The sequence below is a fragment of the Microcaecilia unicolor genome, chromosome 12 (assembly GCF_901765095.1).
Source record: "Microcaecilia unicolor chromosome 12, aMicUni1.1, whole genome shotgun sequence".
Classification (NCBI taxonomy): Eukaryota; Metazoa; Chordata; class Amphibia; order Gymnophiona; family Siphonopidae; genus Microcaecilia; species Microcaecilia unicolor.
Window position 1 is genome coordinate 70,155,916 of NC_044042.1, and position 23,086 is coordinate 70,179,001.

The 23,086-nt window shown below is 47.5% G+C and overlaps 1 protein-coding gene across 1 annotated transcript in view; it reads left to right on the forward strand.

Moving 5' to 3' along the window:
- The first annotated feature begins 5,032 nt into the window (after nt 1-5,032).
- Nucleotides 5,033-23,086, forward strand: part of ERBB2 (erb-b2 receptor tyrosine kinase 2) — a 63,404-nt gene continuing 45,350 nt past the window's right edge. Inside the window, exon 1 of the mRNA XM_030221972.1 lies at nt 5,033-5,231. Within this exon, the coding sequence (XP_030077832.1) occupies nt 5,159-5,231 (73 nt within the window). The 5' untranslated portion in view covers nt 5,033-5,158. The remainder of the gene's footprint in view (nt 5,232-23,086) is intronic.

Below are 23,086 nucleotides of genomic sequence, written 5' to 3' on the forward strand. Positions count from 1 at the left end.
ATACACCCACACACATGTATGCATCCATTTAAGCTAACGAAAACATGTCGTAAATCCCTGCACATTGATTTAGGCGCACTGGGCCATATTCTATAACTACATGTGTAAATTTTGGAACACCCACAAAATGCTAATTTCCCCACCCATAACCACACCCTTATTTGCCTACGCGCATTGGAAGTTCGACGCACTGCATTACAGAATATGCTTAGCGACTTGTGCGCATAAATTGTAATTATTGCCAATTAGTGCTCATGATTGCTTGTTAAGAGCTATTATCAATGCTGATTAGTTTGTTAAGCCAAATAAGTTATGCGTATTGTTATAGAATATGCCTGGATTTTGGCGCGGATCTCTGGACGCGCTATATCGAATCCGGGGGAATGAGCTGAAAAAGTTAGGTGTGAGTGTAAAATAGTCAAAATAAAGGTTGGACGTGAAGAATATACATCTTTACTTTGCTGAGGTGACTGGAGATGAGGAAGAAGCAGGGAGAGACTGATCAAAACCCACTGTCTTCCACTCTTTAGGAGAAACCGCATAGGACACAAGTACATGTGATATCACACCCATATGACTACAAAGCCAGGATGAAAGGTTAACCCAATGCAAGAGTATAAAGCCCACCTTTCCAGACCTTGGCGGGACGGGGGTCCAGAGCCTGAGGTGAGGGGGCACAGTTTAGCCTGCCTCCCACAGCCACTGACCCCGCCCCCCATCACTTTCGACCACCCCTGCCGCCGCCGACCTTCCCCTGCCACTTTCGAGTTTCGATCCCCCCTCCCGTCCTCGGACTTAGAGGTGCACGCACAGGACATCAACAAGCACCAGAGACAGGCGCTGAAGAAGGCTTCGGCTGACGGGGGTTGGGGACCCCCCGCCAGCAAAGGTATTTGCTACTGTGGGGTGCAGCGGAGGGGGTGCGATGAGGCGGTGAGGCGAAGCAGCGAGGAGGTGAGGGGGAGCAGCGAGGCGGCGGGGGGCGAGGTGGGGTGACAGACTAAAATGTGCCCCCCATCTCGGGCTCTGGCCCCCTCCCACCGCGAGGCTCATTTGGATAACTGTAGGAGTAAAGGATGGAAAGAAGAGGAACGTTCCAAGAAAATCATTTGTTTAATCCAAAGGGGGGGAAAACATACAAATGTCACTCCTAGGGGAACTGGTGCAACTGCAGTGCACAATTTGCACAGTATTCCCCACCTGCACAGACAACTTTGATTTTTTTTTTTTCGTTTTTTAATTATTTACATGTAGACTTCAACCATTGTCTACAATGACACCTATATTTTTCTTGAGAGCTGAATCCTAAAGAGGACCCTTGCACTGCAAAACTACCATTATTTGCAGAAAAAAACAAGGGGTATCAGCTTACTGTTAATTCAGAAGGAATGGATCCTCAGAAGCTTAGCCGAGATTGGGAGGCGGGGCTGGTGTTTGGGTGGTGGGGCTAGTTCTGGGCAAGACTTCTACAGTCTGTGTCCTGAAAATGGCAGATACAAATCAAGGTAAGGTATACACAAGAAGTAGCACATTTTAGTTTATCTTGTTGGGCAGACTAGATGGACCGTGCAGGTCTTTTTCTGCCGTCATCTACTATGTTATGTTACTATGTAGACTTTTGTCCGGGGAGCAATGCTGACCTATCACATGCTTCACCCAAAGCCGCAAACAATCACTGAACACAAGGAAGTGCTGCAGTTGGCCTGCCAAAGGGACCGATCAACAAGGCTGTTAAGAACTTCTCAATGTGACCGAAGGCCTGTGTTAAAGCTGTGGGATGGACACTTTGAGCATTCATAGTGACTGCAAAAGTCTGACACTCTGTTAACTGTATTGTTTGAATGACGTTATTTTACTGAGTTTTAGTGTGAACATTTTTAACCAGTGGCATACCTGTGGGGGGCCACGGGGGGCTGGGCCCCCTCAAGCTGGCTCTGAGGCCCCCAGTTTGGATGGCGGGGGTCCTCAACCCCCACCAGCTAAGACGTTTGCCCCACGCTGGTCTTACATCACTTGACACCCTGTCCTGTTTTTCAGCACCGTGCACGCTCATTTTAATGAAACTGAGCATGCTCGCGCATGCTCAGTTTCCTTAAAACGAGCGTGCAAGGCGCTCAAAGCAGGACAGGGTGTCAAGCAATGTAAGAGGAGCGCAGGACAAATGCTTTAGCCAAAGTACCTTCCAGCGGCGGTGGTGGCAATGGAGAGGGAGTAGCGGTAGCAGAACTACTACTTATTATTTCTAAAGCGCTACTAGACTTATGCAGTGCTGTGCACTTGAACATGAAGAGACAGTCCCTGCTCGACAGAGCTTACAATCTAATTAGGACAGACAAACAGGACAAACAAGAGATAAGGGACTATTAAAGTGAGGATGATAAAATAAGGGTTCTGAACAAGTGAATAAGGGTTAGGAGTTAAAAGCTGCATCAAAAAGGTGGGCTTTTAACTTAGATTTGAAGACGGCCAGAGATGGAGCTTGACGTACCAGCTCAGGAAGTCTATTTCAGTGGCAGCAGGGAGGCAGAAGCGGCGGCCGGGGGGGGGGGGGAGTGGCAGCGGTGCAGGGGAAGTGGCGGCGGCGTGGTGGGAGGGCATCAGCAGGGAGGTGGGCCAAAATGTGCCCCCCACCTTGGGCTCTGGCCCCCCTCCCGTCGAAGTCTGGCTACGCCCCTGTTTTTAATGCACAAAAATTGCTAGGTAGTAATACTAAAATGTCAGTAACAACATAGTTTAAGATAATTAAGTGTTGTTTAATAAAAATAACTGGGCCTTTTTTACAAATCTGTGCTACCAGTTCTCGGTGCGGCAAATGAGAGGAAACCCATTCAACTCCTATGGGCTTCCTCTCATTTGCTGCGTGGGAATCGCTAGTGCGGGTTTGTAAAAGAAAGCCCTAAGTATGACGACTTAGGGGTCCTTATACTAAGGTTGGCTGAAAAATGGCCTGCACTGGTGTAGACACGTGTATTGGACGCACGCAGGTCCATTTTTCAGCGCACCTGCAAAAAAGGCTTTTTGGTTGTTTTTTTTTTGGTGCTTACATGGCTTAGTAAAAGGGCCCCGAAATAAGTAGTTAAAATTTCTTGTTGAAATTCAAAGCAGTTGCTGAGAAAATGGCAAAAAAAACTCTAGGGGGTTACTTTTTTTTTGTTTTTTTGTCTCATCCTGTATACCGGATTCAAATTTCGGATGTATTATAGAGACTACTAAAGTGAACACCAAAATCTGAAGCGAGGGAAGAAACGTCTAAGTTAATTCTTCAGAGAAGCAGATAGTTTTCGCGGTTAATCGGGACCTTCGAAACAGATCCAAAGTGCTGGAATCCTTTTGGCAGTCAGTGGGCATGCAGATTCCCTACAGTAGCTTCAGAAGAGAAAAAGCAAGGTCAGAACAAGAGAGGAAAAGTGACGCAGGAATTCCTCCTGACGAGACCAGCAGCAGTGCATTCACACACGTTGTAAGAAACTCAGTCATCATCCACTCCAAGGATTCCACAACATTCAACACAATTAGAAATTGCTCCAACCCTCTTGAGGTGAAGTGGGCCTTCTTGGGCAACAGCCAGGGGAGTTTCTTCCTGATTAGATATAAGTACATAAGCATCGCCATGCTGGGACAGACCAAGGGTCCATCGAGCCCAGCACCCTGTCACCGACAGCGGCCAAAAGAACAAGCAATTCGTCCCGCCCATCCTAGAAATACTGTATTATTCCCTCGTCCATTCAATAACATTCTATGGCTTTTTCCTCCAGGAAGCTGTCCAACCCTTTTTTGAAGTCCGCTAAGTTAACCGCCTTAACCACCTACACCATCACAGTGACAGTCCCTAATAAGGAGCTACCACAAACCTTTGCACCCCGAATTTCACTGAAGATATTGCAATTAAAGTGTTGCAGGGTCAATTGACTAGCGCTGAATGATGGTGCATATGCATTATTAGTGTTGCAAAGAAAAGCACATACACACAGCAGCCTGTCCAGTGCTCTGATGCGAGTCTGCACCCTGTGATGGGAGTGCATTTTAGTGCCCCAGACTCAGGTATTGAGACAAAATAGCCTGCCTTTCACTGTGATGTGAATGTGCACTATGGTGTTACAGACTCAGACACTGGCTTTACTACATACAACAAGCAGTTAGTGCAGTGGACTTTGATCCTGGGGAACTGGGTTTGATTCTCACTGCGGCTCCTTGTGACCCTTGGTTGCCCCAGGTATAAGTACCTGTATTTACTATGTAAACCACTTTGAATGTAGTTGCAAAAAACACAGAAAGGCAGTATAACAAGTCTCATTTCCTTTTCCCTATTTGAGATTCTACATGGAATGTTGCCTAGTGGAAAGCAGGGACATGGCCAGACCTCACGGTGGGAGGGGGCCAGAGCCCGAGGTGGGGGGCACATTTTAGTCTGTCACCCCACCTTGCCCCCCGCCGCCTCGCTGCTCCCCCTCACCTCCTCACTACTTCGCCTCACCGCTCCCCCTCCGCTGCACCCCACAGTAGCAAATACCTTTGCTGGCGGGGGGTCCCCAACCCCCGTCAGCCGAAGCCTTCTTCAGCGCCTGTCTCTGGTGCTTGTTGATGTCCTGTCCGTGCACCTCTAAGTCCGAGGACGGGAGGGGGGATCGAAACTCGAAAGTGGCAGGGGAAGGTCGGCGGCGGCAGGGGTGGTCGAAAGTGATGGGGGGGGGGGTCAGTGGCTGTGGGAGGCAGGCTAAACTGTGCCCCTCACCTTGGGCTCTGGACCCCCATCCCGACGAGGTCTGGCTGCGCCCCTGGAACCACTTGCTTTGGAACTAGGCTGGTCTACCCCCTTCTTTTTGTACAGGCTCTGGCACTAGCCTGTCCATTTCTGTCCCACCAGGAGTGTGCAGCCTGCCCTTTGCCCTGATGTGAGTATGCTGTGCACTATAGTAGCGTTACAAGCTCAGGCACTGCACGGACTAGAGCAGCCTTGCTTTTCTTGCCTTTCCTGCCTTGCCACTCCCAGGGGAGTGGACAGTTCCGTGCCCGCGCAGCTCTGCCCCTCTCTCCTGGCTCGGCACAGCCTCATCGCTTTAAGGAAGTTACAAAAGACTGAAGCTGCAGATCGGGACTTGTGAAACCCCCCCTTGAAGGGAGCCTGAGCCAGGGGCGACCAACCCCCACAGAATGGACCATGGCCTTCCCCCGCCGTCTGCTCTGGCTCTTGGGACTGTTTGCCCTTTTCGGGGGCTCCGGCAGCACAGAAGGTGGGTCGGGGCCGGGGAGGGGGGAGACCCCGATGGCATTTAGTTTTGCAAACTTCCTACAACTTTTCCCGGACAGAAAGTGAGTAGGGCGTAGCTGCAAAGCGTGTCAGGGTCCAGTGGTGAGCAGATCTGAACGTTTTGTCTGTCGTCTGCTCCAGTCTCGGTGTCCTGGGACGTGAGCCTGATCTTCGATCCTAGGGGTACTGGGCATGGGATCATCTGTTCCAAGGGCTGATCCCATATCCAGGGGACCCCTTATTCCAGACGGGCTTGCTGGTGACTTGTCCCCGAAGCTGGGACTGTGGCCGGGAAACTTTCCCTCCTTTCCCTGCGCTGAGTGGGCGAACGCCAGAGCCCGGGCCCGACCGCTGCAAGAATGTATTCAGGCATTGCATACGGCCATTTACATTTTGCTCGTTGAAGGACAGAGGCTGTAGACTCTGCAGCCCTCCCCCCTTTTTGAACCCCTGATTTGGGGACTGTAGACTCTGCAGCCCGTTTATTGAACCCCTGAAAAAATTCTGGAGGGGGGGGGGGGAGGGAAGAGTGATATGAAAATCCAGCGCTGGCTGCGGGGTTCCAGGAGCTGACCACAATCAGCTTTTTTGGGTTTGTTACACATATTTTGATCTTTCGGTCGTTGAATGGGTTTGATTTATTGAGGAAAGACAATGCGTTTGATAGTTGGAATTTATGGTAACTCAGAAGCTCCAGAGGCTAAAAGTGGGTATTATTCTTTCCGAGAGAATAATCCATCGAGACATATTTATTTTATACTAGATTGGATTTTACATTTCATTTACTGAACTGCAGCTTTATAGGGAGGGACTGATCGGCCTACCCCGCTGTCAGAAGCTCCTCTGATCTGGGCCCTGTGTAATATAAGTTTTTAGAGAATGTGGTCATTTTGCTCACTGTAACCCAATTACCGAGAAGAGCTGGATGTTGGGAAGCAGATCCCGAGTGGGTACCGGACTCTGAGCTTATTTCCTTAACATATTATGATGGTAAAATCAGTAAATAAATCAATTCGATCAGAAGGGCTGCAGAGTTCAGGTTCCCGATGCCTTCTGTCAGCGGGAAGACCCTTGTCAACCACCAGGAGAGACTTTCCTGCAGGCTGGGGGTCAGGGACAGATAGGCTCAACTTCCCGGATTTTCAGTTACAAGATAAAGTTTGTTTTGCAATTGGCAGTGTTGCAGACGCAGGAGGGCAATACAACAGGCATTGCAGAGATATGAAAGACAGGTTTGAACGTTTGTTTGCAATAGGTCAATAGGAGCTTGGTCTGTTTCTGTGTTTAGTTTCCATGCCCAACCATAGGAGCCAGCTCTATTGTTGATTTGGATTTATTTACTGCCTTTTTGAAAAAAATTCAGCCAAGGCTGTGTACAGCAAGAATACATTTTCACAGGCAGACAATTAGCACAGTAAAAATGTTCAAACAATGCATAGTATGTTACTTCAATTATTAACACAATATGCAGTAAAACATCTTAATAGACAGCATAAAAGCTGTAAGCAAAGGTGGAACACATAGATAAATAGACAGATAAGAACCCCCTCCCCCTCAGTATTCAGCAAACTCCTTGACTGTATCCAAGGAGAGGTACGTTCTGTTGGGTTTAGCACCCCCAATCATTTTGCAAAGTTGGCTCCTATGCGCCTAGCAGTTGCCTAAAGAATGTTTTGGACTGCCAGCTCAGTCTGAACCGGCCCGTATCTGGCTATAGCGCCTTTTTGCACAGCCACCCAGGGCTTCTTAGTTTGTTTTGCAACTGAGCTATCATTGCAAGGCCAGTCCTCAGCCTAGACCTTCTATCAGGGCTCCAAGTCCAGCCACTGTGGGAATAGTTCCTTAACAGGGTGGTCACATTTACGAGACACTTGAGTGCATAAGTGTGCAGAATTCTGTCACTTTCGCATGTATGTATGCAAGTGAAAGCGAAACACTTAAGCTTCTGTTTTCTAAGGGCATGAGTAAGTGGCATAGCGTGGTAATGCAAGGGGGTGTTCACATGGGCGGAGCTTGGGAGCGGCATGGGCGGGGCTGCCACTTACGCACGCATTCCTATACAATACAATAACTTAGGCATGCCTGTGCCACATTAGGGCACCTGCAGTTACACCAAGCCTATAACTGGGGGCGCTTAAATGTAAGGTACAAGGGGGCTTACGATGAAGTTAAGAGGAAGTAGGCTTAGGAGGAATGTAAGAAAATACTCTTTCACGGAAAGGGTGGTGGATGCGTGGAATGGCCTCCCGGTGGAGGTCATGGAGACAAGGACTGTGTCAGAATTTAAGAAAGCGCGGGACAAGCGTTATGGAGGATGGACAGACTGGAGGGACCATGTGACCTTTGTCTGCTATCAGGTTTCTGTGTTTCTATGATAGCAGCTTACGCTAGTATTGTTTAATGGAATCCAGGTGCCCAAATGCCATTATAGAATCGGCTGTCACTGTGCAGCATTGGGGCAGCTAGAAGTTGGCACTCAGTTATGAAATTGACCCGCCTTATTTAGAATCAGTTTTCATGATATACCAGTGGGTGAATTGTGGGTTTCACTCTTGGTGCAGCATAAGAATGAGGTGCATCGGTATGCATGTGACATGATCAAAGACAGTTTAAGACAGATGAGAGTACTGGAACCTGAAGGCAAAGGTTAAAACTGACCAAGGGGAAACATACAGGTAGGGAAATACTTTGACAGTTTGGGTTACAAGCCTCTGTAATAATCTATCAACTCCCATAGAGAAAGAATGAAGTAGACACTGACACATTTTCTTAGTGGATACAGAGCTATAATAACGGAAAAAGAAAGGTGTGAGTGTAAAATACTAAAAAATAAAGGTTTGGCTTGAAGAATGTACATCTTTATTCTGTTCAGGAGAGTGGAGAACAGGGACAAGCAGAGAGACAGACTGACCACAAGCCATTGTTCTCTGCTCTCTTGAAAAAACTCTTAGGACACACATACATGTAATACCTTACCCATATGACAGAAAACCTAGGAAGAAAGATGGTGTGTGTGTCTAGGTACTGGAGTATCAGGGTGTGCTGCAGGATAGGAATGAGGTGCATTGGCAGGGCTGTATGTTTGGGGGGGAGGGAAGGTCTCAGTACTGATATAGTAGGAGTGCAGCAGGATAGGATTGATGTGCATTGGCAGAGCTGTGGGTGGTCTTTGTGGAGTCCCCATCCATATTGAAATGGCTTGCGTTCCATTATGTAGCTTCCCACAATTCCAGAACATGTGGGATAGTTGTGTCCATCAATCAGCTGGTGGAGATAGAGAACTGAAAACTGAGCTGAGACATATCTCTCTTGGCATCCAGTCCAGCTGCTCAGATTTTCTGTCTCCAGCAGGTGGATGGACACACTTTTCAGCCTCTGGTTCTGGGTAATTTGCTCCTAGTCCAGTTGGTCGACTGGTCCCCAGTTGAGCTTCGCGGGTGGCTTGATTCTGCAGAGTCATATCTGGAAGTCTTCAGATCCCCGTCTCTGGTGTCCCGCAAGTTTACTCGTTCCATTCCTTCACCTCTCCCCTGTTTCCTGTAGAACTCTCGTTTTCCAACACAGCAACATTAAAGATAACAAATAACAACAACAACAAACAAAAAAAGAAAAGAAAGGAGAAGGAAAGAGGTTTACTGGAGAACGTGAGACAGAGTATCAGTCCTGAGCTTTTCTCATTTGTGGTAAGACTTGTGGAGACTGAGCTTGTGGGGACGGCCGGCCGGCAGAGGTAAGTTTGACTAAAGTTTGACTCAAAATGCTTGGATGGTTGCAAGTTCTTCTTGTTGAAGGGGAGGGAGCCTGACGTTGTGCTGTGCTGGTGACAGGGTGAATGACGACTCCCACGGAAGCAGTTAAGTGCTGTTGCTGCTCTGGGACCCGCCAGTCGGTGTCAGGGCATTGCAGTGCGTGCAAGCTGGGAATCGGTTGATGTCAGCACATCTTCAGATTTGGCACAGCATATGACAGGGTCTTCAGGCTGTCCAGTAGGGCCGTTGCGCAGTTCGATGCAGAAGAGCTCAGGAATGGGTGCCATTTTGTTGGGACCGGCTGGCAGTGAGGAGCAGCCTCTGGCTGATCACATGCAGAGCACAGCCAACATTTTACAGCCTCAGGGCCCAATAGAGCATTCAGCTACATTGGGATCTTTGTTTTCTCTGGAGTTTTATATTGGTCTTATACCAGGCCTATTTACTGAAGCAGGGACAGTCACAGGTGCTGCAATGTGCTTTGGTTTCTTGCCCTGCTGCCCCTCCAGTTCCTAAGAGATCTCGTTTAGACCTTCAGGAGTGAGCCGATGAGTCTATCCCTGCTTCTCCCTCCTTATCTGATGTGGCCTTGATCTATTTAGAGGAACCATCATTGAAGGAGCCATTAAAGGAGAGAGAGCTTCCTCCTGAGGAGGGGGATGATCCGAAAATACTGAATTTGTTTCATAAAGAGGACCTCTATACTCTTATTTCTTGGGCACTGGCGGTGCTTTCCATTGAGGAGCCTTCTGTTTCGGGGTCAGGAGTTCCATCTTCGTTGATCATGAGGGGGCGTAGAGGTCCTTCTAAGACCTTCCCGATGCATCCAGACATTCAGGACATGATTACAGCAGAACGGGTCTCACTGGATGTGGAACTAAGACTGGGAAGAGCCATGGCTTGCCTCTACCCATTAGTTCCTTAGGAAACAGATAAATTGCAGCTTCCCAGGGTGGACTTCCTGGTTATGGCAGTGACTAAGAACACCACCTTGCCAGTGGAAAGGGGCATTGCCCTAAAAGACCTATAGGATAAGAAGCTAGAAGACTCACTAAAACAAAAGCTTTTGAGTGTGCAGCTCATTTGTGGCACAAGCAAGTCTGAAGTGGCATTAGCAGTATGCAACACAAGATGGTCGTCATAATGCCCAGCTGGAAGTGGGGTTGGCTTACTTGGCGGATGCTATTTATGTCATGTTACGGGTTATGGCCCGCAGTATGTCTTTGGCTTGTCATGGCACGTCAGCAGCTCTGGTTACGGCACTGGGCAGCAGATGCGGCATCAAAGTCACATCTAGTTAAACTGCCCTTTCGGGGCGTGACTATTTTGAGAAGATCTCAGTAATTTGGTGAAAGGACTAGGGGAATCTAAGCCACACCGGTTGCCGGAGGATGATCCAAAAGCCTCTGTCCATCTCCTGCAGTCATTGGGTTGGGTGATCAATTTCAAGAAGAGCAGACTAACTCCATTGTAGACACTGGAGTATCTGGGTGCTCTGACACAGCATGGGAAAGGATCTTCCTCACGGAATACAGGAGTTAAAAGCTGGTTCAACAGATTTGTCTTCTCCTCAGTCAAGGCAGGTCCAGGGTCTGGGACTATGTCCAGGTTCTAGGGTCAGTGATGGCAACAATGGAAGTAGTGCCATGGGCAAGGGCTCATATGTGGCCATTACAGGAAGCCCTTCTCAGCCACTAGTCTCCGTTGTCACAGACTTACAACCTTCATCTTACTTGAACACTGGTTGCCAGACGGAGTATGCAGTAGTGGTTGTCAGCGAGAAATTTTACTGTTGGAGCTTCCTCTCTGATCATACAATGGGAGGTGGTGACAACAGATGCCAGCAAGTTGGGTTAGGGAGCTCATAACAAGTTCCATCTAGCACAGAGCATCTGGACAGAACAGGAGTCTTAATGGTTGATAAATTGCTTGGAGCTCATGGCAGTTTGGAATGCCTTACACGACTTAGCTCCCTTTCTGGCAGCAACCCCAGTCCAAGTTTACTTCAACAATGCAACGGCAGTGGCTGATATCATCAAGCAAAGTGGGACCCACAGCCATCCGATGACTGTGGAGGTGGTCTCCCTTATGAGATGGGCAAAGAAAAATCTCTGGTTGTTGGCAGCTCATATTGCTGGGTCCTTGAATGTGGAGGCAGACTTTCTCAGCAGGCACTCCTTGGACCAGGGAGAATGGGAAGTATCCAGCCAGGGTGTTCAGCTGATAGTGGATTGATAGGGTTCTCTGCTTCTGGACTTGATGGAGACTAAAAGGGATGCCAAAGTGCCCAAGTTCTTCAGCCATTGGAAAGAACTGGGCTCAATGGGGATCAATGTCCTACTGCACTCTGGCCAGAGACACATCTACTGTATGTCTTCCCTCCATGGCCCATGGTACGCTGCGTGTTGAAAAGGATCACATTGCACCAGGGTCAAATTATTCTCATAGCCCCGGATTAGCTGTGGAGGCTGTGGCACATGGACCTGATTTAACTGCTTGATGGGGGTCCTCTCTGTCTTCTGCAGGTACATAGCCCACTGAAGCAATGTCCGGTGCTCATGGAGGATCCATGCCCCTTTGATCTTACGGCTTGGCCATTGAAAGGGCTCAGTTGAGACATAAAGGCTATTCTGATTTGGTCAAATTTACCTTGCTTCAGGCTTGGAAACAGTCTATATCCATGGTGTATGCAAGGGTGTGGAGGACATTCGAGGGCTGGTGCTCTGAGCGCAGACTTTCTTCCTTCTCTGCTCAGATGCACATCCTAGCATTTCTCCAGGCTGGTCTTCAGAAAGAATTAGCGTTGGGTTCTCTAAAAGTTCAGGCTGCGGCTTTGGCCTCTTTTAGCGGCCAGCTGCAGAAGACGTGGCCCATCCGGATATAATTTGATTCTTGCATGGAGCAGGCTGCTTGCAGCCTCCCTTTCGTATGCAGTGTCCAGAGAGGAACCTTAATTCAGTCCTTTGAGCTCTTCAGAAGCCTCCTTTTTAGCCACTCTGGAAGGCCTCCTTGAAAGATCTTACTCTAAAGACTGTTCTTTGTGGCTGTTGCATCAGCACATAGGGTTTCTGAGCTTCAGGGGATACCTTTCTTTGTATTTTGGAGGTGGGGGGGGGGGGGGTCTCCCTGAGCACGGTTCCTTCCTTTCTTCTGAAAATGGTATCAGCATTTCATCTCAACCAATCTGTGGAGCTTCTGTCCTTTCACAGAGAGGACGAAGAGGCTCAGTATTCTTCCTTGAAACTTATCAATGTGTGTAGAGTCTTCATTAGATAACTGGAAGTCACAAATGAGTTTCACAAATCGACAAACTGTCGTTAACTCGCGACAGAATTGTGAAACATTACAGAAGGACCTTACGAGACTGGGAAACTGGCAGATGACGTTTAATGTGAGCAAGTGCAAGGTGATGCATGTGGGAAAAAAGAACCCGAATTATAGCTACGTCATGCAAGGTTCCATGTTAGGAGTTACGCACCAAGAAAGGGATCTGGGTGCCGTCGTCGATAATACACTGAAACCTTCTGCTCAGTGTGCTGCTGCGGCTAGGAAGGCGAATAGAGTGTTGTGTATTATTGGGAAAGGTATGAAAACAGGTGTGAGGATGTTATAAATCCATTGTATCGCTCCATGGTGTGACCGCACCTTGAGTATTGTGTTCAATTCTGGTCGCCGCATCTCAAGAAAGATATAGTAGAATTGGAAAAGGTGCAGAGAAGGGCGACTAAAATGATAGCGGGGATGGGACGACTTCCCTATGAAGAAAGACTAAGGAGGCTAGGGCTTTTCAGCTTGGAGAAGAGACGGCTGAGGGGAGACATGCTAGATGTATATAAAATAATGAGTGGAGTGGAACAGGTGGATGTGAAGCATCTGTTCACGCTTTCCAGAAATACTAGGACTAGGGGGCATGTGATGAAACTACAGTGTAGTAAATTTAAAACAAATAGGAGAAAAGTTTTCTTCACCCAACGCATAATTAAACTCTGGAATTCGTTGCCGGAGAACGTGGTGAAGGCGGTTAGCTTGGCAGAGTTTAAAAATGGGTTAGATGGTTTCCTAAAGGACAAGTCCATAAACCACTACTAAATGGACTTGGGAAAAATCCACAATTCCAGGAATAACATGTATAGAATGTTTGTACGTTTGGGAAGCTTGCCAGGTGCCCTTGACCTGGATTGGCTGCTGTCGTGGACAGGATGCTGGGCACGATGGACCCTTGGTCTTTTCCCAGTGTGGCATTACTTATGTACTTATGTTTGTGCGTTTTGGTAAACAGAGGCTTGGCTTCATGGCTTCCAAGCCCACAGTTGCTAGATGGCTGAAGGAGACTATCACATCAACTTATCTGCTTGCAGGAAAGCAGCTTCCTCAGTCCCTATGGGCTCATTCTACAAGGCATACAGATACATCCTGGGTGGAGTCTCTGGAGGATATTTGCAAGGTAGCGACATGGTCGATGCTGCATACCTTTGCCAAGCACTACAGGGTGGATGTTGCAGCGCGTTCAGAAGCCAGTTTTGGGGCTTCAGTCAGGATTGCTTTTGAACATCCCACAGGTGTTGGAATAGTGGAAAGCTTTATAATGGAAGCAGAAATTAGGTCTTACCTGATCATTTTCTTTCCATTAGTCCTTCCCACTATTCCAGAGGCCTGCCCAAGGTTTCTGAGATGTTTAGTTGGTGCAAAATAACGGGTCAAATAACGAATGTCATCCTGCATGGTGCTTCCGGCATATCTCTTGTTCTCTACAAGTTGTCTAGAGATGAGAGAGATCCGCACATGTTTGCTCTTTGGTTAGTGTTAGGTTAGCGAGTTGTTTAAGGTTGTTGTGTTTATTCTGAGTTTCTCCTTACTGCTTGTCTACGTAAAAAATGAGGAGCTGGACTGGATGCCAAGAGAGATATGTCTCAGCTCAGTTTTCAGTTTTCTATCTCCACCTGCTGGTTGATGGACACAGCTATCCCACAGGTTCTGGAATAGTGGGAATGACTAATGGAAAGAAAATGATCAGGTAAGACCTAATTTCTCCTTCTTCCATGGTCATCCTATCTTTGGGTCTGACAATGGCGGATAGACTGGTTCAAGATTGACACTCTTTTGAAAATTGGGTTATTGATTTGTCTTTGGCACTGTGTTTCTGCTGCATTCCTTTACCCATGTCCTGTTATTGTCATGGAGTTTCACAATGCTGAAATACCTGTGGCAGACTCTTCCTTCATTTGGAGGGTCTCCCATAAATTGGTGTTCATATTACTCTTCTTCACATTGGCCTTGGTGATCTTCTTACCTTGTAGCGTTTTCTCTACCTTCCTCTTGGAAGGTGCCTCAACTGATCCAGGAGTACATAATGTGCTTTGGGAGAGTGGAGTTAGACATCCAGATGAGGTTACCCCAGCAAAGTTCTTGGGGGATGGTCATCTCCTTGGTGCTTTTGATATTTGCTGGAGATTGGAATGAGGGACAAGCAGAGAGAGACTGACCACATTGCAAGAGAATCTAATGTCTTATTGCCAGATTACAAGGCTTAGAGCAGCATGGATAAACTTGAAAAAGATCCCATCAAAAAAAGCTGTTTGATTTCTCTGACTGTGTGGCTAAAGAATTAGATCAGAATGGGTGCAGGATATGGCATGCTTGGATTTTGACACTGCCTTGCACAAGAGGATTAAAGTAAACTGAGGAGTATAGGGGATGGATCCCAAGGAGGTAAGTGGGCTAGAGACTAGTTAAGTGAGAGGCCACAGAAAGTAGAGTTCACTCTAAGGATAGGTGGCCATTAGGGATCACCTCTGAGGTGGATTCAGCTCAATATTTTTATAGAGCACAGAGCAATACAGAGAGTGAGTTCTGATGTGCATCAAACAGGAGAAAACTTGGAGTGATTGTATTTGATGATTTCAAGATAGCATGACAAGGCAGTGACCAGCAGGGCAAGTGGAAAGGTATTGAGCAACACCGTCCTCCCCCCTATATAATTTTCAGGCCTCTAATCTGCTCCCTTCCAAGGCATCATGCTTTTAAATATTAAACTGTGGTGTGAGTATGTGTGTGTGTCACTTACCCAGTTAAATGGGGCCTCAGGGCAATAAGAGGGTCCTGGGTCCCATATCCCTCCCCTTCCACCCCTGGGTCCCACATCTCTCTCTCCTCTCCCCAGATCCAACATCTTTCTCCCCCTCCCCCAGATGCATAATCTCTCCTTATTTTTTCTCCCTCCCCTTGATGCACCATCTCTGCCCCTCCCTACCTTCCTCAGGTCCAACATCTCTCTCCCCCTCTCTCCCCTTGCGTTTTCCTCAAAAGTTCCTTTCTCTGTAGGATAGGAGGTCAAGAGTGCAACTTGCAGGTTATAATAGTGATGGGGGAGAGACTGAGTGATGGGGTTAGATTGAGTGGGGGAGAGAGTGAGGGAGGGGATCAGAGTGGATGGGGCAGAGAATGAGTGAGGGGATCAGAGTGAGTGGGGGAGAGAGTGTGAGTAAGAGGATCAGAGTACATGGGGAGAGAGTGAGTGAAGGGATCAGAGTGAGTGGGGGGAGAGTGAGTAGGAATCAGAGTGAGTAGGGGAGTGAGTGAAGAGATCAGAGATGGTGGGGGAGAAAGTGAGTGAGGGGATCAGAGTGAGTGGGGGAGAGAATGAGTAAGGTGCTCAGAGTGGGGAGAGAGTAATTGAGGGGATCAGAGTGGGTCGGGGAGAGAATGAGTGAGGAAGTCAGCGAGTGGGGAGAGAGTGAGTGAAGGGATCAGAGTGGGTGAGGAGAGAGTGTGTGAGGGAATCAGAGTGAGTGGGTGGATTGGAGGTGCTGTGGGATTAGTGAGATGATCAGGAGGGAAAGGATCAAAAGCGCTGTGGGTAGTGAGTGAGGGGGTCAGTAGGGCTGTGCGGTATGAGTAAGAGGATTGAAGGGGATGAGTGGGAGAAGGGATTGGTGTCAGGAGATAGATGTGAGAGGATTGTTTATCCCTCTTCAGATCCCAAATCCCCTCTTTCTCCTCTCTCCTCTTCCATCCTTTCCTTTTCTTCTCCCCCCTCTATGTCCTCTTTATCCCCCTCCTCTCTCTCCCCTCAGCCTCACCCCCTATTCTTCTTCCAGAGATTCCTCTCCTCCCTTCCCAGCACCAAGCTCCCTTTTCTTCAGATAAATAACCAAACACATTAACTGGATACAGGAATGTCAGAATTAATTAGAGTCAGCTCATACCGGTTTCACTGTTAGTTTAAGTTAAGTTATATTCTGGTACAGTAGGTAATATTTTTGTCTTGAGAAGGATTACTGATGCACAAAAGTGTGTTGTAGGCTTTGCACAGCTCTTATCTCAGAATTAACGAGTTTTGCACACAAACTAAACCACGCATGGCACATTTAAATCCATGCTAATGAAGCTATTATATATTCAGCACAGATGCAGAGAAATGCACAGAAAACCAAAAAGCTGAGCTTAATTCCGGGCTTGAATGCAAGGTCTGAGGAGGTGTGAAAGGTTAGCAGTTGGCATTCATGAGGATTTCTTGCCTGTTTCTTCTCTTTACTGTGAGCAACATTTTTTTTTTTTACAAAGAGTATGGGTAAATAAAAGACAGAACCAAGGGGGGGCGGAGGATGTGCTGGAACAAAGTGCAAAGTGCAGGACTGTTGTGTTGAGAACTGATGCACGCACATAAAAATTATATTGGCCTCTAGAATTGCACGCACATAAATCTGGGCTGGGCTATAACTCTGTTCTTTGCATAAATCTTGGTATTGCAAAATTGTATGCACAGAATAGCATTCCAGTACATGCACAGATTTGTGTGCGTGTAACTCCAGGAACCAATTTGCTCATAAGGTATGTGCATGCGTCCGTAGGCACCAGCATTACAGGGGTGCCAGATGCAATACGAATTACTTCTCCCTAGACGCAGGGAAGAGCTTGCTGAATTCTGGGGGTGCTCAGCATTCACTGGCACCCATAGAGCAGGCGTTCGTTGCACTGTCCCATGTTAGCACACATTTTTGCACTGGGGAGCAAAACTTTGGTATTGTTCTTGGGCAAGGAAGCTCTGTGCTAAGTGTCAACACGGGGCTGTAATGCTGGGGACACACCCAGCCAGTCAGGTTTTCAGGATACCCGCAATGAATATGCGTGAGACAGATTTACACACAATGGAGGTAGTTTAATTTCATTTCATTGTTTTCATTTATTAAAATTTATATTCTGCCCTTACCCAGGGCGGTTTACGAATACACACACACATAATCATCAAACATATAACACAAATTATATCATGAACAACTAGAACGATCAGTCAATCATCAATAACAACTCATGGATTAAATCATCACAGTCAGTACAGAGAGTGGTCAGTCACTGTATCGGGATGGGATGCACTAGGCTGCATGCTTCAACAGATTTATCTGCTGCGTATTCATTGTGGGTATCCTGAAAACCTGACTGGCTAGGTGAGTCCAAGGACTGGGTTGAGAACCCCCGCTCTAATGCAAAGATTCTTCTTCCGCTCCTAAGTTTTGTACCTGGAGCAATGGAGGTTTAGGTGACTTGCCCAGAGTCACAAGGAGCTACAGTGAGAACCAAACCCAGTTCTCCTGGTTCTCAGCCTCACTGCGCTAACCGTTAGGCTACTGCTCCAAAGTTTGACTCAAGCTGATTATGCAAAAGTGTACAAGCGTAGCACATCATTTGAGAAACTTTGCATCAAAATTCCCAGTTCTTCCTGCAAAATCTACCCCTGAACTGTTATTAGAAGTCTGGGACTGTGCTTATAACCAGCAGAAAAAAAGGAGAAATTCACACTGCTCTTTCTCAGCTAGAATATTTCATCTAGTTCTGAAAGCCATACCTCGAAGAGAAGGCACAGAGAGTGAGGGGGGGGGGGGGGGGCGGTTGTATCAAAAACACTATGAAGGAAGTTTTGAGGACCACAATATGTATATTGTGCAGCAGAGAAGAGATGGGGGATATGATATGAAAGGAACAAGTGGTCACAGGAAAGGCTGAAAGGAGATAGACCTATGTACACCATCTGCAATTATTTCTTCATGGAAAAATTGGTGGAAATATTGAGGGGAGATGATGGAGGCAGCATCACAACAGAATACAGGGAAGTGTGGGATCAGCAGAGAGGATCCCTAGATGTGGGGAAATGGAAGTAAAGGCAGAGACCAACTGAGATGTACTGGTGTCGGGGGGGGGTGCTTGCGGAGCTTAGCCAAGATTGAGTGGCAGAGCCGGTGGTGGGAGGCGGGGCTGGTGGTTGGGAGGCGGGGATAGTGCTGGGCAGACTTAAACGGTTTGTGCCAGAGCCGGTGGTGGGAGGCGGGGCTGGTGGTTGGGAGGCGGGGATAGTGCTGGGCAGACTTATACGGTCTGTGCCAGAGCTGGTGGTTGGGAGGCGGGGATAGTGCTGGGCAGACTTATGTGAAAAAGACAGGTACAAATCAAAGTAAGGTATACACAAAAAGTGACACTTATGAGTTTATCTTGTTGGGCAGACTGGATGGACCGTGCAGGTCTTTTTCTGCCATCATCTACTATGTTACTATGTTACCAACTGAGATGTACAGTAAGGGCCAGTGTTACTAGATGGCAAACAGGGCAATTGCCTGGGCCTCTTTGCTACAAGGGTCTCTGCGCTTGCCTCAAGCTTAAGTAAGTATATTCTGCAGCCAAGCCTTGGTGTCCTCTCCCCGGTTTCAGCCCTGGGACCTCACATGTCTAATACCGACCGGGGTCTGATGGACTTTATCTGCTGCTTTTGTGTAACTTTAATAGTCCTGTCCTTCTTGCTCAGTGCTCAGGATGTGCAGTACAATTCATTAAATTTGCCAATTTTTTAGGATAGGGGTACTTTGTGAGCTGTCTGGTTTGGAGGAATAGCAAAAGCTGCCTGGATAGAAATATTGAACAAAACCTTGTGAACAAACCACAAAGATCTCTTTCTAGTATTACATTAAAGGCAAACAACCCACCCCCAGAGCTGCAGCAGGCGAAAAAGTCCTTTCTAGGAAAGTATTCTGTGATGCAGCCTGGATGCAGAATTCTAGGCAGCTGAGATGTGTTTAGCAGCCCAGCTTAAGTAAAGTCTCTGTGTTTATCACTAATGCCACAAATCTGACATGAAGTCAAGGCCGGATTTGGAGTAATTCACTGAATACAATGGAGTCAGTGACTCCCAGAAGCACTGTACTCACACACGGAAGGACTGTCAGGAGCACTACTCATACGCAGAAACATACTGGCTCAATCTGTCCTCCTTTTTCTGGAGCCATATGGTAACCCTAGCCATACCTGCATAACTTCCAGGCACTGCCAAAGACCTGGATGTTCAGTAACAGTACCCAGACAGGATCTGGTACTGAACATCCCAGGTCTAATTAAGCATTTAAAGAAACACTGACCTCTGCTAGCTGAATATCGACCCTATAGGTGTCGATATTTGGCTGGATTTAACTGGGAGGAAGGGGTTAGGGTTATCAACTGATCCAGATTCGCCTGACAGGGTTGATCCACTTACCCCATTGCATGCAGGGACTGGATCAACTCTGTTGGAAGAATCTGGATCAAGCTGGCAGCCCAAGGTTCATACCCAGTTTAATTCTTTGGCCAGCTCTTAACTGCACTCATTTCCATGGGCAGGGCCAGGCACTGCTTTTGGATGTAAGGTCAAAGCAGGGACTGGCCAAAAAGTGTCCAGCCTGGAACTGGGTAGCTCGGCATCTCTAAGTTCGCTAACCTAGTAAGGTCCCTGAAAAAGAAAGGAAAGCCAAAGGCTTATCCCAGCAATTATCTGGCCACCGATCTGAATATTGGACTGCCATGCTGATGTCTGAATTAGGTCTTTGCTTTGCACTGACACTAAGCATTCCAACCACTCCTCAGGCCTTCTTACATCACTTTGTTGTATATCTTAGTGTCATTCTGAAAATGTCAAACTTTTCCTTCTAATTAGGACTGAACCCAGGACTAATAATATAAGATAGCTATAATGGCCCAGACCAATGGTCCATCTAGCCCAGTATCCTGTTACCAACGGTGGCCAATCCAGGTCACAAATACCTGGCAAGATCCCAAAAGAGTAAGCAAAATTTCCATGCTACTGACCCCAAGGATAAGCAGTGGAGTGATCCCTGTGGCTTGCCCCGGGTCACCTCCCTTTACCTCTGTTGTCTATCATGCAGCTAGTTTCTAATCCAGTTCACCACCAGATCAGTGATAAGCCCCTGCGGTTCGACAGTTGAAATCTGATGGCATTAGTTAAGTGGTGAGGTGTGATCCCAAGCATTAGCTGGGATTTGAGGTTCTGCAACTAGAATCATAGCTGTTTCCATGCATTGAGTGTAGACGTGAAACACTTTTTCTGCTGTGGTTTACTGCTACCGTGAATTAAGGATGGGGCAACCATTTCACCAGCTCATTTCACAGCTGAGAGACTGCTTTAATGTTAGAAGCACATCAATGCCACTGCAGCCAGATGAGCTCACTGTTCTTTGAGGTGATGTGGACATTAAAGTAGGGGACTGTAGATCATGACAGGTCCCTGAGGTCTAATCTCAGCTCTGCCACTGACTCTCTGTGTTTTTGACCTAGTGACTTCATCTCTCTATGCCAGGGCTTACTCAGCTGTGATTGGATCGTGATATTTTGATTGCTGAATTATAAAGTGGTTGCACAGGCATTGTAGTTATGAACAATCGGTGGATGCCCTGAGTCCTCTGGCTGCACTGAATGAAGTCCTTCCACATTAGCCTCAGCCTTTCTAGGTCACAGTGGCAGGCATCCTGCAGAGGGCACTAATGAGCAGGGGCTGAATTTAGATTTTTGACCAGCTGCTGTTGATAGGCATTATCATTATTTCATTCTGCCTGTCCTTTTGTGATCTACACACAGAAAAGAAAAGATCAAAATATTGTTACAGTATTGTTAAGAGTGTTTAGCTCTTTGAGCAACTTTTAAATTGCAGAGGGTGACAAAGTACAGAAGTGAAGTGGGGGGGGGGGGGGGGGTCTCACAGAATAGTGTGATTGGTTGTGATGTGTTGAGGGTGTCAATACTACAATGGCAGGGTGTGCTATAGGACAGGAATGAGGTGCCTGACAAAGCTGTGAGTGAGAGTCGCAGTACTGGAGTGGTAAGGATACTGTAGGGAAAGAATGAGGTGCAAGGGGGTACTGCAGAGCAGGAGCAAGGTGTGTGGGGGCTCAGTACTGGAATAGTGAGGAATGCTGTAGGGCAGCAGTGATCTGTGTGTGTATGTATAGTGAGGAGCCTCAGAGCTGGAATAGCAAGGGGTGCTGCAGGGCAGGAATGAGGTGCATATGGGGGTCTCAGTAGTTGGAATAACACTGTGGCTCCATACACACTTAAGTCTCATGGTCTGTATTGTTAAGGGCAAATTTATAAAAGAAAGCAGCATAAGATCCCTAAATGCAAATTATGCAAGTAAGTAGTAACAGCTGGTGCTTTATTTTGGGCTCTGTTACATTTCTATCACTGGTCCTTTTCCCTTGTATTGAGATTTCAGATCTGGTTCACGCAGAAGTGCATGTGTGCACATTACCAGTGCAAAAGTAGAGCTGCAAATGATACACATACTCAAGACCAATCTCAGGGGTAGATGCAGCAAGCTTCGTGGTAGAGCTGCACCTCTATTGCAAAATACCACATTAAAAATACTGGGCATGTTATAATCAGTGAGAATGCAAATTGCTGCCATGTTAAAATTGTGGCAGTAACACGCAGTTCATTGATAAATGTCACGTTTCCTGTCCGTGCCTGAGTGGTGATTGGCTCAAGCACGGATAGGAATGGTGACAAAAAAAAACTAAAGGCAAGCATTCCATGGCATTTCTCATGTCCCATCCTGTTCTGACCCCCCAAACAACCCTGGCATCTAGTGGCACCCCCCCAACCTGACCTGACCCCCTTCAACAATCCTGGGTGTCTAGAGCACCTCCCACCCATAATCCCTCTCCACCCTCCAACTAAAAAAACAAATTCCCTGATGTCTAGTAGCACCCTTTCTTCTCACCCCCACTCCCGGCTGTCCTGGTGTCTAGTGGAGATACCCCCCACCCTAGGGTCCCAGACTCCTTAGTGAGGCGGGAGTGATGCCCACTCGCTCCTGCCTCTGGTGCCGTTATTTTCAAAATGGCAGCACCCTGCCTTGCCTGGTGCATTCTGGGACACACTGAGCAGGGCCAGTCTGCCATATAAGGGGTGTGGAGTATGTGGGAGGGAAATGGGTTGGTGATTCCGGTGATGGGACAGTGCCTTGAGCTTCTGCGGTAGACAGCGCACAGCCCTGCATGCTATGGGTTAGCTGATCAGTCCTTTAGCATGCATGTCCACCCTGAAAGCGCAGAAAGCCTTTTAGAATACAGCAGCCTTGAAGGAGCAGGTAAACTGTGGTAGCTTTCTGAGTGCAGCTGTGGGAATTGCACCACCTGGTGAAGGTAGCGGCTGACACTCAGGGGGCTAATGTTCAAAGGCTCGTGGTAGAGTCTTCGGTCTACTGCAAAATTAGTGCAAAACAATTGCCTCTGCACGCTCAAACTAATGAGCATGCAAATTACTGCCGCGCTAAAATTGCAGCAGTAATCTGCAGCTCAGCACTAAATGTCAACTTTCCTGTCTGTGCCTGAGTTGCGACTGGCTCAAGCACTTGACATGAAAAATTGACATTTAGAAACAAAATTTAAAAATGTACTGCAGCAACATCCCCCCTAGCCCAGTAGTTCCCAAACCTGGTCCTGGAGGCAACCCAGCCAGTCAGGTTTTCAGGATATCCACAATGAATATTCATGAGAGAAATTTGCATGAATATTTATTGTGACTGTCCTGAAGACCTGACTGGCTGGGGTGCCTCCAGGACCAGGTGCAAATCTCTCTCATGAATATTTATTGTAGATATCCTGAAAACCTGACTGGCTGGGGTGCCTCCAGCACCAGGTTTGGGAACCACTGCCCTAGCCTGTGCCTTGAAAAACATTCTCCCATCCTCTCCCCCCATTATGAACTCCCTGGTGATCTAATGGCCTCCTCTCCCCCCTCGCTCTGGCTAGGCCTACTGTGACTGCTGGAAGGGGCT